We start from the raw sequence: 15,481 nt of genomic DNA, 5'->3' as shown, positions 1-15,481 counted from the left end.
TGTGTCTTAGAAACAAACCATAACTTGACATATAATACCTGAGGAAAATAAGGGGAAATATTACCTGAGTAAGGACATTTCCTGGTTAAAATACTAAGACATTTTGATGGATAGAGCAAAATGTTTAGTGCACAAACATATATCATTCCTTAGAATACTTTGAAATCTTAATGAAATTGCCTGACTGGAAATCATCAAGATAAAAGGAACATGTAGGAAATACACCACATCAAAACCAAGTGGGGCTGGAGAGAGAGGGCTCAGTGGTTAGGGGAGGCAAGTTCAGGTTCCAGTACTCACGTTGGGTGGCTCACAGCCACCTGTAACTCCAGCTCCTGAGGATTCAATGTATCTGGGCTCTAGCAGCACAGGTACCCATGTGCACATACCCCACCCCCAGACCTACACATATACACACAATTAAAAATAAATAAATCTTAAAAGAAAAACCAAGTGTTTTCACCCATTATATGGATTATAATATAACCAGATGTCATTTCAGAAAACTAAGAAATAATCTATCCCAGGATGAAAAAAACAAAATCTTGAGCTTCATAGATGAATAATAGTTCTGCTCCCTTACCCAAATGTCTGTCTGTCTGCCTGCCTGCCTGTCTATCTTTCTGACTGTATGATGTATCTAAGTGTTTATACCTTTTACTACTAGTAAAATACATACAAGAGAATATCAATAAAATCTCAAAGCATTTAAATTTAGGACGTCTTTTCCTACACTCACCTTGATACTAATCTCAATTTTTCTTTGAAATTTAATGGTATAATACATATTGTAAGATAAGATTTGAGCTAACCTCATTGATTACAAAGTGTTTATCTATAGTGTGAACACCAGAGTGAGTTGAACAGACTACATGTTGGGGTCATCTGAAGGACAGCAACAGAGATGCATGCAAACCGATGTACTGTCGATCTCTACTAGCACTTTACGGTTCTGAAATACTTTCTAATTCTGGTCCAAATATTTTGTTTAATTTCATATACAAATACAGTAATATATTTTACTATCTTATGGCAGATAAAAATGTCAAATCATTTAAGAACACGAGCAACAAAAGTTATCAGACTTTGGTTTATTGTAAAATTTAGCAAAATTTTTCTGATAATCCCTGACCCCTTGCTCTGAAAACAAAAGCAAAAACAATTATTGCTTCTTCTTTCCCCCTCTTTTGTCTGTGCTACTGTAAGAGAAGGGGCAAAGTTTATCATAATAAATAAAAATAGAGATGTAACAGAGAAAAATAAATCAGTCTAGATGAGAAGCATTAGGAGCCACAGAAGCATCATTAAGCAGTTTAAAAATAAGCTTCTTTAAAAAGATTGCCTTATTAAAGTAAATCACACCAAAAATATAGCGGCAGAGAAGAAGGATGCATACAAGTTAATTGCACACCAGTCCCATGCAAAAAACCAGGTCATTATCCAAAGCAGTAGTACTCAGAATCCAATTTGGGGTGTTTGTGCAGTGCCTGCGAGTCATCTATAATGGAGCTGTCACTGAACTGGTCCAAGTCTGAAGGGGTCTGATGGCCCGGTACATCATCTGCCAAAGTATCCAGGTAGCTCCCCACAGAGATGCCGTCCAGCCCATCACTGTCGTCGTGGAGGCTGTTGTAGCTGCCATGTAAAGAGGTACTCTGACTCTCCAGTAAACTGCACAGGCTGCCACTGACACTGCTGCCTCGGCTGGTGATGGTGGCCTTCTCCTCGATCATCCACTTGATGGACTCGATGCTCTCATTAATAAGGAGCAATTGGCGCATGAGCCTTACGTCAGTGGCTCTGAGGTTAACCTATGGAAGAGGGGGAGAAAGGAAAAGACATGCCAGTTATTCTGTATTCTAGGAAAACTCCCCCAATTCATTTTTATCCCATTACTGCAGTCCAAAATTTTAAGTTCACAGAATAAAAAAAAATGTTCTTGATTTCACAGTCTCTTTGGAAATTGCTGAATCTTGGTAGGAGTCAGAATCAGGAATTCCTTTCCTGTCAGATGCACCAGGGTCCTAAAGGGTCAAGAAAATTCCCACTGTGTTTCTGATCTTAACCAAGCTCCTTGAATACATCCATCAAATGGAAAATTGTTAAGAAATGCATTCTCTTTCTGGCTCAACTAATAGTTCATCTATGTTTATACAGAACTATGTGTGGGGATTAGGGAAGGTGAAGAAGCAAGGGGACTCTCCAGTTTCACAGAATCCTCTATTTACTAAGTGATAATGTGTATGAGAGCTCAACATTCTTTAGAAAAATTCAAGCCAGGTATGGTGGCACATACCTTTAATCCAACACTTGGGAGGCAGAAGCAGGTGGATCTATCTCTATGAGTTTGAGGCCAGCCTGGTCTAGGTGGCTGACTTCAGGCTATATGGTGAGACTTGGGAGGCAGAAGCAGGTGGATCTCTATGAGTTTGAGGCCAGCCTGGTCTAGGTGGCTGACTTCAGGCTACATGGTGAGACTCTATCTAAGAAAGAGAGAGAAACCTAGTGACCCTGTACTGTAGGCATTATTACTTTATTTTTCTTTTAAAAAAAGAACTCAAATCTACAGAAAACAGGAGCACAGAGATGCCTGCAGTCCTTAGGCCTACATGGACATCTTGGATACTAAGTAATGCTTTGGCTTCTAACAAGGACCCTGCTGACCACGCTGCTTCATGTTCCTTAAAGCAGACAGTAGGCTGATACATTAGGATGGTCTGATTTCCAAGAACTACATAAATATTTCTGTATGTCTGATTATTTGTTTCAGATGTCAGGGGCATCCTGATCAAAACTGTGAAGGTTTCAGAACTACTCTAAATGCCATCTAGTTGCATGGTCCTTCTCTTTCTCTAAGTTACTTCAGATAACTGTGTCTCCACAGTCATGGAATCTTTGTCCCAGATTTTGACAAGCTAACATGAAGAGTGCAGTGGCCTAGGGAAGCAGGTCAACAAACAAACTCTTGTGATGAGGTGGCTCTGGTTAAGACCCCAGTGGTTGGACTCGGAGGCAGGGACATGTTGGGCCACCGGAGGGCCTGCTCATTCATTATGGTTTGAAATGGATTCCCATTCCTCCACTTGGGATAGTAAACCAAAAGTTTGGCAAAGTCAGTTCTCTCTTTAAAACCAGGACTACCAGCCTGGTATACGTAGTGAGCTCCAGGATAGCTGGAGTTAGTTACAGGGAGACCCTGTTCAAAAAAAGTACTTAGGACTAATTTTGATATGTACATTTCTAGAATTATCAAAGGCACTCATTCCTGAATGACTCAAGCTATAAAGGAAAAGGAATGTACTATAGTCAGAAGTATGCATTCAAAAAGTATTTCCTGGTAAGGAGTTAATTCATAACTGAAGGCGAACTTTGGATTAAGTGAAGGTGATGAACAAACACGGGGAGAGATGAAATTTCCATCAAAGAGCAGGCTGGGAATACTGCTTGGTGATAGAGTGCTGGCCTAATATGTGCTCTGGGTTTAGTCCAAAGGGGGGGGGGGGGGGGGGAGAAAGAGAGGGGAGAGAGAGAAGAAAGGAAAAGGAGGAGGAGGGAGAGAAGGAGAGAGAGCAAGCAAGGAGGAGGAGGAGGGAGGGTGGGGAATTCACTGGCATAGTAATATAGTTTCTTCATTGTCTTAAAGAAAAGCATAAAGGATAAATTACATAGTCACAGTTAAAATTACCTCTCTCTGCCAGGTGTCGTGGTACACACCTTTAATCCTAGCACTGGGGAGGTAGAAGCAGGTAGATCTCTGTGAGATTGGTGCCAGCCTGGTCTACATAGGGAGTTCCAGGCTACGGAAGAGAGAAAAAAAATCGCTTCTCTGCTTTTAGTCCCAGCACTTGGGAGGCAGAGGCGGGTGGATCTCTGCAAGATCGAGACCAGCCCAGTCTATATGTTGAGTTCAAGGCCAGCTTGGGCTACAAGGAGACCCCATCTCAAAAAGAACAACAACAACAAAAAAATGTTGCTTCTCTCTGAGGTGTTCACAAACAGAAGGATATGAACTCAGTCAGTCTATCTACTCATTATGGTGTTTCACAAGTCTGCAGTGACTGCGGTGGGGAAGGCTTTCTGAAAGTCAGCGTTCATATTTCCCTACATACCTCATAAGCCATCAAGACACTGTTCAAATAAAAATATTTACAAATCACCAACAATGTACCTGTAGGGCCACTGAGGAATACAGAAAATCAGTGTGAAGTGGAATCTTACAAAATCCTTTGGTGGAACTCTAGAGGTGATGAAACTCCGTGCCCATTACAGTCATTGGGCAATATCAATGCAACTATTTCTCAATAGCTCACCAAACAACAGATGCCTGTTCTCATGTCTGCCTCCCTGTCCCATGAAAACACTCCAGCTGGATCCAGCTTGGAGCATACACCACTTCTTGACCTCCCACTTCACCCTCCTATCCAAAGCTTCCCCATTCTTCCAAGTCTGTTGTCCTGAGCTTCCGAATTCTAATCTCTTCTGTTGACCCACAAAACTTCTGTAGTACTTTACGTTTGCATCTTACAATGTCACCAAACTTTATATGAAGGAGCACTGCGTCCGATGATTGTATGTCAGCCTTCTCAACTAAGGAATAAGTTCCTTAAAGAAGCCCTGTCTCACATGTCTTCTACATCTGAAGGTCTTTTATAAGTATTAAAAAAAAAAGTGGGATGTTCTGTATGATATACACACAGAAAAATCAACAGATTTAAAAAAAAGACATATTTGAGGAGGAAACATAAAAATTTACTTCATGTTAAATAGAGGTGTTAAACATTACCAGTGAAATCTACTTGATGAGTATATCCATACTCAGGTACTAAGGATCCGAGTGTAACTGACTGTGACTAGTAATAATCAGGTACATAGAGATTAAAGACACATGTGCAAACATCTAAGTGTTAGTAGCTTTAAAAATATAGGAAACAGCAAAAAAACTACCTTAGAGTCCTATTTTGAGGATCTATGAAAGATCAGCTATTAAGTGTGTATTCACTTTACATTTCCAGCAACTATACCATGCATGTACTAAAAATAAATGTTCTGTCAGCAATGTTGGTCTTACATAATACAAATTTTTCAATTTTATTGACCAATAAGAATAAAAGGGGAGTAGACTATGAAGAAACAAAATCATCCTTTGACCAACAAATGATTTATTTAAAGAAGAACATTTTTTGCTTCTGAAGGTAAAACGTTCACAGGCTACTGAATCATTGTTCGGCGGGTAACAAGGAAAGTAAAGCGACTAAGCCTGCTGATCTGGTTGACATGATTACAGCGTGAGGTGTCTGTGACCCTGCGTCCTTCAAAAGAGTAAAGAACATCCCCGTGAGGCAGCTGAGTGCACTGGTTTACATGGCTGGCAGCTGGTCTGTCCCAGAAGCTCTCGCCTGTTATACAGGGCTTTCTCCAAGACTAAGGTGTGGTTATGGGACTGATGAGCTTTGAAATATGAGCAGTCCACCAAAACTAAATCACAATGTTGTTTCTGTCTCCAGTGGCTGCCCCACCTTTCCACACTGTGATTCATTTCAGTCTTTGTGATGTCTGGCCACCAACAGACAGAGTAGTTTTGCCATGGTGGCAGAAACCCGTGATTCTTTCAGCTGGGGTCTTCTGAGGTCCTGTGAGTTTACTCTGAAGATACTGAGAGTTGGGACCCTCCTCTGTCTGAGCACCAGTGTCACCTCCTTGGAGATCCCATTCCTGGTGTGCCAGTCCTCAGGCCCAGTTATGAACTGAGCTTCATGCTTATTGGTTCCTGCATAATATTTATGACTTGTTAGAATCCACTTGCTTATTATGGTTTCATTTGTTCATGAAGGAATTTCTGAGTGCTGGAAACTGTGTGGTCACCACTGTGTGCTAAGATCTATTGATTGCCTGGCACATAGTACCTAGTTGATCAAGATCTGTGGAATGATGATTACTAGCTCCACTCCAGATCGGACCTTCTGTCAGGTACCTGGGGCTTTGCTGTGGACCAGTGGTGTACATGACTTGAGAGGAAGGCAAGCAGTAATCGGAAAGAGACCGTCCAGGTTTGAAGCATTCCCAAGCACATTATCCTATTTCTGCTCAGTCACAGGATTTAGACACTGAGTAACTGGTGTAGATTCTTCCTAGTTTAAATTTACAGAGTGTAAGATAGCGTCTCTAAAGGGAAGCGGACTTCAAGTTGTGAGTCATAGTCCACACAGTGTCTGTTTGCTCAGGGGTGATAACTGGTTCTAGCACAGTACAGGTGTTCTGTAAACACCTGACAAATGAACTGGATAAAGAGAACAAACAAACGATGTGGCCCCTTTCCCCGGTACACGTGTTTGTACTGACTGATTCAAAGTGACATCAGTGTCCTCTTCTCTCCATCCTCACAGCCCTTCCCTCCTATTCTGTCTTGGCAGTTTCTGCATTCTGATTTGTCTTCACGCTGAATCTCCCCTGCTTCAAGGTTGTGCCAAACAGGTCTTTGACTCCAGGGAAAAATGCTGAAATTACATGTCATTTTCTGATAGATGATGGACTCAGTTTATATAGAAATCTGAAATGAAGGATCTTGAAAGAGAACCTATTCCCAATAAATTTTCCCAGATTCGTTTTCATCTAAAAGGTCTTTTTTAAAGAAATATTTTAAAAATTACATTTATTTGTTATTTGCATGTGTGAATGTATGTGCATGAGTGTGCACACATTGTAGCAAATGTGTAAAGGTCAGAGGATAACTTGAGAGTCAGTTTTCTTCCATCACCTGGGGATGAGAGGTTAAACAGGTTTTCAGGCTTTGCAGAAGGCATATTCCCTCACTGGGCCATCTTGCCCACCCCCAACACTCCTGCTAATCTGGAAAGAATGCAACAGTTATGAACTAGCATAATGAGATCCATGGAGAATGTAGTTAAAGTTTCAACAAATCAGAGAACTGATCACCAAGATGTTTCTTCTGTGGTATTGCACCATAAACACGGTCCAAGATCCACATCTGCAGCTGACATGATCTATCTGTGTCACTTGTGGGCAAAGAAGCATGCCGTGAGACCTCAGTTTCTCTAAAGGCTATAGAAACCCGTGAGGTTCTGCTCCATGTTCCGTGAACCACATGGTAAAAGCAGTAAATGCTGTGAACTCAGAGGACTGAATTCAGTGAAGACCCAGTTAAGTTCAGCCCATGAGCTTACTGAATGTGTTTGTCTCCTTTTCACACTGAGGATTCACTTCTGCTTTAGAGGAGCGTTCGAATGTTCGGATGATCTCAGATTTTCCTTCCATCTGACATATTCTTTGTCTTCTCTCATCCTTGACTCGTTCTTGTTAGGAGGAAATTATATGGACTACAGAGGAGACAAATCAATTTTGCTGCTCAACAGCTTTAGCATAAAATGTAGCTAGTGAAAAACCCTGTGGCTAAAACCAGAAATTTTAGTTCAATGTGGACTTTAATTACCTTATCAGAAATTGTATGATAATAATTTAGACTCTCCTGCCATTTTAATTTAATAACCATGCTTTTGCTCAAAGAAAAACATGGATATCATTTTTATATTTTAAATTTTTATTTATTTATTTTTATGTGTCTGAGTGTTTTGCCTGCATGTATATTACTGTGCCTGTGTTATGCAATGCCCACGGAGGCCAGAAGAAGGCATAAGATTCTCTGGAAATGGAATGTGGGAGGTTATTAGCTGCCAGGTGGGTGCTGGGAACAGAACCCTGGTCCTCTGCAAGAGCAGCTGTAATAGCTGAACCATCTCTCCAGCCCCCTTATATTTATTATTATTCTGAGAGAGAGAGAGAGAGAGAGAGAGAGAGAGAGAGAGAGAGAGAGAAAGTCAAAGGCAACTTCCAAGTATTGGTTCTCCCCTTTCACCATGGGATCCAGGGGTTGGGCTCAGGTCATCAGGCTTGCACAGCAAGTATTTTTAGCAGCCAAGCAATCTCACCAGCCATCGTTTTTAATGTGTTTAAATTAACTGATGTGCACAGGCGCTGCTGAATTATCTTCTGAATAGGGGCATTTCCCACACCGTCTTATCATGCTGGAGGACTACGTACAGCTCATAAAGTCCTCTCTGACTATTTTTACCCTTTTACTTATGAATGCCAAGTTCAATAAACAAAAGCAAGCCATCTCCCAGTTACACATGCCTGCTGTAAATCCTGTAATATCCATGATATAAATCCCCAAAGTCCTGAAGGCTCTAGTACAAATTAGAAAGAGGAAACGTTTCTTTACAAGTCCATAATTAAGTTCATGAAAAAGGAAAGATTAGATTTGTCTTTTAATGTTATGCTCTAAGTCTAGTTTCCAATTAAAGCAAACAAGCATTTCTTTTTTTCCCCTGACTGTAGTTGGGGAAGGGTGTTTGGTGCTGGGAAGCCCTGTTTCATAGCCGTGTCTATTCTGCACTTCCTCCCCATTCTCAATTTAATATATTTAAATCTGAAAGTGTGAATGGAAGGTCTGCTATACAGGTGTTTGGAAGCCAGTTTCCAGCAGCAGTTAGCCCCAGTGCAGGATGTTTCCTTGGTGTAACCTCCTGCCAACTCTGCTCCTCCAAATTTACCATGAACCATTTGATGATCACAGATTTTCTGCATACGAATCCTTAACTTTTCCAGAAGTGGTACTGATCGCTGTTTTAAAGTACTCCTCTGTGTGTTCCCTTAGAGGAGCCACAGGGCTCTTACTGTTCTGCAGTCTGGGAAGACATTATGTGACAGCTCTATCCACTGATTTTGTTGAGAATCTTCAGGAGAAAAGCCTGTGACCACACAAAGGTTGGCATTGAACCTCCGGTCCACCTTTCCTTTGCTTTCTCAGTTGGTTCAAATTTTAAAACAAAATTTGTTTCTAACTGAACAGCGGAGGGTTTCGTTTTTATATCAGACAGCTTTGTCTTCATTTATGCTGTTCATTGGTTGAACTGAACAATAGACTACAACAGTTCATGCTTTTCTCAAAATCTTATAGAAGGGTAATTTCCCCATAGACCAAATTACAAGCAGAAGAACAATGCCTTCAGTACAGCTCACAGGCTCAGATTGTTTTGATGACACAGCTGGCTATTAGAAAGGAGCACATGGGACTTCGCTGATACAGAAACGAATGTCATCACCAGGCTAGCTCATGAGAACTGCTCAGCAACTCCTGGTAAGTCTTACGGTTAGCAAGCTGGGATATGCAGCTTTCCACAATCTTAGCCATAGGATTATAGTCGAACTGATACCTAAATGCCTATGACGTCAACTCTTTTTCCATGTCCTAACAGACTGAAAATTAATTCTGTGAATGCTTTCCCTATTCTTGTGAAGCATAATTGGGGCTAACACAATGGACTGAAAATAACCAGAACCAAGACTTATTTAGAATGATTTAAGAAAACATGCCCACATTCACAACAGAGAAGCTGGTACACACAGACCACAGACCAGAGAAGTGTGTCCACTTATATAATAAAGATTTGCATATCCATCTTTCCGAGTTACATCTTAAGCAGTGTTTCCACATGGAAATCTAGGTCGTGCTAGTGTGCTTCCCTGCAATACGTAGTTACTAGGCCTACACTGTAAGAGGAGAATGGAGGGTGGGGTATCACTAAGTGTTTAAGGATCAACTCACTTGGAAACTCAACCTATACATACACACTTAATGTGCTGGGTTAGTTGGTGTTCTATTTCTGTGTCAAAATACTTTAGATAATCAATTTAAAAAGTGGAAAGATTTGTTTTGGCTCCTGCTTTCAAAGAGGCCACACTTTGGACATGTGGCAGAACATGTAAGTTATGGTACCTGGTGAAGGAGACCAGTTGAGCTCGTACTGGCTGAGAAAGACAGGAAGGACCAGGATCCCAGTACCAAGGACACAATCCCCAGTAACCCAGCTTCCTTCCCAATAGCCCCACCTCTGCTACCACCCCAGTAGTATCAGAGGTTAGGAATCAAGCCTTTAGCATATGAGCCTTCGGGGGACATTTAAGATAAAACTACCATATACATAAATGTAATAGAAATTGTGTTAATATAAAAGATTTACTAATATAAATTGTGCTACTATAAAAGATATACCTTATAAGTATCAGTAACATAGAGCTTTATATTTGTAGCTTTTACTATAAATTCTTGATGACGAATTGATTCTCAAAGAGTGTTTTTGTTGTTGTGGTGGTGGTTATTCATTCTTACTGAACTCTCTGATGCATAGCAACCTAAGTTGTGGTTCAAACAAGATTTCACAAGCAGGACTGATTCCACTTCACTAATTCTTTTCTGAATTATTTAATCCTTAAGTATGACAGTTACCTGTGGTAAACTCTTTCATACCTAGTAGAAATTATATTCATTAGAAGTGAAACCTGGAGGCTGGAGAGATGGTTTAGCGGTTTAGCAGTTAAGAACACTGGCTGTTCTTACAGAAGACCTGGATTTGAATCTCAGCATGCACATGGCAGCTAACAACTGTGTGTAGCTCCAGTCCCAGGGATTCAACAGCCTCTTCTGTCTTCCTCGGGCATTGCACGACACAAGTGCACTTACCTACATGCAGGCAATACACGCATACACATAAAATAAAAATAATAAAACTTTTTTTAAAAAAAAAGAAGGGAAAAAGATTTTAGCCATAACACTTGGTTATACTGGAGCATCACTGGTCAATCAATGTCAGCAATTTCTTTGATGAATTGGATAATGGGTTTTGAATACACAAGATGATTTCCTTTTTTTTTCACTGCTAGTAAAGTAATAGGGACATTTTTCCAAGTTTAATCTGCAATATTAAAATTATCTCCACCACTTTTGAAGTCTACAGTCACTGAATCAAATTCAAGGCCTTATTTATAGCTTTACGTTTCTGTGGTATAACTATTCCTCTTATGGTCAGTTTCAAGTTAGCAGTGTGATATCGCCAAACACAAGGTCTGTAAGGTGCTCCCTACTTCAGCATGTACAGTATTTTTACCTTTCCTAGATACAAAACAGATTTTTCTGTTGTTTTTTTCAGTGTCTCACCTGAAAGAAACCATGTATCCCTGACTGGCCTGAAACTTGCTGTGTAGACCAGGATGTCCTCAAACTCACAGAGATCCACCTGCCTCTGCCTCCCCAGTGCTGAGATTAAGGGTGTGCACCACCACATTTGGCACAAATGGAAATCTTTAATTTCCTCAAAAAAAGTAGAAATAAAAATAATTAGGAAATTATTAATTTTGAGTACTGCCTACTTTTGTTTTAAATATGACATTCATTCATAGCTTTATATGTTTATCTGAAGTTTTAATGATGATTGTGACTACCAAGTGGTTCCCAATGTTCCTGAAAACTTAATAAACAGCAACAGTGCTGGTCTTAGAACTTCTGGGAAGCCACAAAGGAAGGCTTTACATAATCTACTGTATTTTGTGATGAGTACACTGGACTTTTATATCTTAGGGCTTTTATCTTTCTATACATGATCTTAAAACAAATGTAATTCTATCTTAAACTTGAAGTGAATGTAAACCATCTATAGTGAAATCACTAATCATCAATTATATATACTGGTACCTGCTTATAACCCTGGCATTTGAGAGGCCTAGGCTGGAGGATGGTGCCAGCCTGGGTTTCACAGCAAGACCCAGTCTCAAAAAAGTCTTTTACAGAACTCTTCAAGTTCTTTATGCAGATTATTATTCCAGTATCATTGAGACATGAAATATATTGGAAAAGGCAATAATTAATTCTGTATCTGCAATTCAGCTAACATTTACATTTTTGTACCATGATAATTTTGAGGATATAGTTTCCTTTTTTGGAGATGATGTCTTACTATGTAGTCCTGGCTGGCCTGGAACTTGCTGTGTAGATCAGGTTGGCCTCAAACTCACAGGAGCCACCTGCCTCTGCTTCCCAAGTGCTGGGATTAAAGGCAGGTCATCAAGCCCAGCAGTGATGGACATATTTCTAAAATATGCTCAATACTTCTCTATCTGGGTACAAATAGGTCCAGGTAGCAAGGGGGTAGCTATCATTAAAAATAACATGCTGTGTAATGTACAGTTAGTTATTCAAGAATGCATTTAAGTGTTGGTGAGGAAACAGGTCTATAATCCTGCATGTTACATAATTAACCTCTTTAATTCTTTATTTTATTTTATTTTTTTTGTGTGAATGAGTGTTTTGTCTGCCTGTATATATGCACATTACATGCATGTAGTACCCTTGGGGGGGTCAGAAAAAGGCATCAGATCCCCCAGAACTGGAACTACAGATGATTTTTGGCTGCCATCTGGGTGCTAGGAACTGAATCTGGATGCTCTGCAAGAGGAGCCAGTGCTCTTAACCGCTGAGCCATCTCTGCAGCCCCTAATTTTGTAATGCTGTCATTTCCTGTACTGATCTCAGCTCTAATGTCTCCTTCATCTGCCTTCGCTCACCAGTCTATCCTCGATCTGACAGCTGCGGCCAACTCCTGCTTTAGCAACCTGCATTTCTTTCCCTGCTTGTTGAAAAAACAGAGAGGGGAATTGCAAAGAAAACTGATCTTTTGAATTCATTAAAATGCCACCAATAGATAGAATGAAGTACGTGGTCTTGCTCAAAGCAAAGAGCTCTCCAACTGTGATGGAATTTTTCATATATTGAGTTTTCTTTAGGAAGGTCCTTCCTCAGTAGGATGCCCCTTTCACAGGGAACAAAACTGAGCAAGGCAACCACTCACTGTCACCTGTTGCTAACGATTTGGTCATTCTTGAAATCCTTTGTGGTGACGCAGCCTTGTCTTGTTTTTCATATAATGCTGAACGCTAAGTATTTTCACTTGGGGAAAACTCCAGATGGGAGCAGCGATCTGAAGGGAAGCCAATAAATCCCTGCAGGATCCCAGCGCTCCCTGACAGTGCAGCAACTCTGCTCTGGTGCTTTTATCAGTCTCAGTTTTAAACACGGCTTTGGGAATACTCAAAACGTTATCTGCCAAACATTATATGCGTCCTCTGAATCATATACTTAAGTAGCTGCCTTCCGTATTGTTAGCTAATAAATATAATGTCATCACCATGCGTTTTTGATGAAGCTGATTCTTTTTATGGTTCCAGGTTGACAACTGGGGAAGTCATCACCCCCATCGTCACCATAAGAAGCAAAGTGCAGATCAACAGCATGCTTAGCATTGGGGTCAGAGGCAAATGGCAGCCTGGGACTGCATCAATACCAGGGCCCTTGCTTACAGAAACAGAAGCCAGAGTTAGCAGGCCCCAGCAAGAGGCGTAGTAGCCATAGTTTAAAGGGCAATTTGCGAGCTGCTGGTGGTTCAGGGGCACCTGTCTGAGACTCACCTGTCTCAAGACTGGCTACCCTTTCACTTTCATAGTAATTTCACCTCCAGGAGCCCAACCACATACCCATTGTCCCCTGGGTTTCTGGGCCGGGAAAGGGAACTTTGAACCTTCCTGTTCTCCTTAAGTAGGACTGCCCTTGAAGGTTATTTTACTTACAAGAGACTAACAAAGTTGGGTTTCTATAAAAGCCTAACCAAGTTGAATGGAGGAAAATATTCTAGTCAGACTCACTAAAAGATTCCAGAATATCAACCCTTCACCCATACCATCCCAACAGACCATAATATGGGGGTTAAGCTCAAATAGCCTCAGGCCTCTGACCCTCTTTAAAGATTGTCTGAGAGGAGTGAGAGATAAGAGAACAGCCAAAACAAGAGTCCCTGAGGAAGGCTTAGTCACTGATACCTACAGCTAGAGTAGACAGTAAACAGAACCTAAGTCCAAGCCATGCAAGCACAGGACTCACTTAAAAGCTCTGTCCGACTCAGTTCCTTTTACATACCCAGTAGCCATAGAAAATCAGAGAGGGAGAAAATCTTGAACCAAGCCAGAACAAAACCAAGGATAAGAAAGCATAAGGATCAGAAAGAAAGTAAACAAGGGGAAAAAAAAAGGAGCAAAATACTTAAGCCTTGAAGGAAAAAGATACCAGCAAGACCAGCTAGAATTCTGTATCAGCTTGGAGGCAGAAGTGGGCGGATCTCTGTGAGATAGAGACCAGCCTGGTCTACAAAGAAAGTTACACACAAGCCAGGGCTACAAAAACAAAACGAAACAACAAAAACAGAAGAGAATCAGGCTGAAATCTAAGGAGGTGCATAGTGCTGGGCGCCCCCACCCCCCTGACCCCCAGATGCACTACCTGAGGGGCTGTCACAGACCCATTGAGGACCAGCCAATCCCTTCTAAAACTCTTTGGTTGTGCAGCACCTAGCAGAGCCATGGATCCTGCTCAGCCTCACATCAGACTTCAGTTGTTCATAGGAATACAATGATCTTGCTCTATACTAGCTGAGGGACCAACTGAAGGACAAGAAAAAAGCAACCAAATCAGGTTTAAATAGCAGGTTATGGGCCAAATTGGCAGCTCAAAAATAAATACTCATTCATAATCAAAAGGTAGGCACATTGAAAGTTTTTGTTTATTTCTTTTTTTTTTTTTTTTTTTTTAAAATGGATCTCCCTTTTTAGCTCTGGTTGGCCTGGAATTCACTATGTAGACTAGGCATCCTCAACTCACAGAGATCCTCCTGCTTCTGCCTCCCAAGTGCTGGGATTAAAGGCTTGGGCCATGACCCTAGGCAACACTGAAACTTTTTATCATTTAAAATGATAACATTAAAAAAATTTAGATTTTCTAAATTGGTTTATTTGGGCCAATTGTATGGTCTTAAACACCCAAAAGGAAACTGTAACCAAAGATAAAAGGGTGATCAGTATAATTCTTTAAGAGTCCATGTGTATAGCTAAAGGTTACATAACAAGAAACAATGCCAGACAAGAGATACCTTCCTTTGAGTTGTTGGCCAAGGTGGCCCAAAAGACTCCCAGACCATAACCCAGCATAGAACTGGGAAAATGAACAGCAGACCCCAATCTTTCCTAAAGGAATATTGGCAACTGATTGCTGCTAGATGAGGAAGAGCTGATCTTCCTGAAACAGGAAACTCTAGATAGGCTGACTACTCTTAGTGGATAGACTAGCACTGGGGAACGGCTGGGGGCACTGACAACACAGTGGACAGTAACAGGCATGACAGAGTATATGAGTTTGGGGGGGGGGCTCTGGGAGGGTGCCATTTGGGATGCGGGTATTTATACCTGCATATATGAATAAGACTGTTTGAGATGTTCTGTATGAAATACACACAAAAAAATGAACAAATTAAAGAAAAGACATATTTGAGGAAGAAGCATAAAAATTTGCTTCATGTTAATTAGTGGATATGAAAAACATTACCACTGAAATCTACCTGATGACTTTATATCCATGCTCAGATGCCAAGGAGCTCAGAAAGTAACCCACTGTGACTAGTAATAATCAGATAAATAGATATTAGAAACACATGTGCAAACATCTTAGCGTCAATTTCATTAAAAATGAATTTTTCTGTATGAAACTGTGTATTTTAATAATGAAATGGAGATCTTTTTTAAACGTTAA

At 40.7% G+C, this 15,481-nt stretch overlaps 1 protein-coding gene across 1 annotated transcript in view; it reads right to left on the bottom strand.

Moving 5' to 3' along the window:
* Positions 1 to 1,071: 1,071 nt before the first annotated feature.
* The window catches only part of Lurap1l (leucine rich adaptor protein 1 like), a 44,287-nt gene continuing 29,877 nt past the window's right edge, over positions 1,072 to 15,481 (bottom strand). Inside the window, exon 2 of the mRNA XM_008848812.2 lies at positions 1,072 to 1,811. Coding sequence (XP_008847034.1) covers positions 1,437 to 1,811 — 375 coding nt within the window. The 3' untranslated portion in view covers positions 1,072 to 1,436. The remainder of the gene's footprint in view (positions 1,812 to 15,481) is intronic.

This window comes from Nannospalax galili, unplaced genomic scaffold (genome assembly GCF_000622305.1).
Source record: "Nannospalax galili isolate Female #2095 unplaced genomic scaffold, S.galili_v1.0 scaffold663, whole genome shotgun sequence".
Lineage (NCBI taxonomy): Eukaryota > Metazoa > Chordata > Mammalia > Rodentia > Spalacidae > Nannospalax > Nannospalax galili.
Note: the sequence above shows the minus strand (reverse complement) of the source record. Positions and strands in the feature narration are given on the sequence as shown.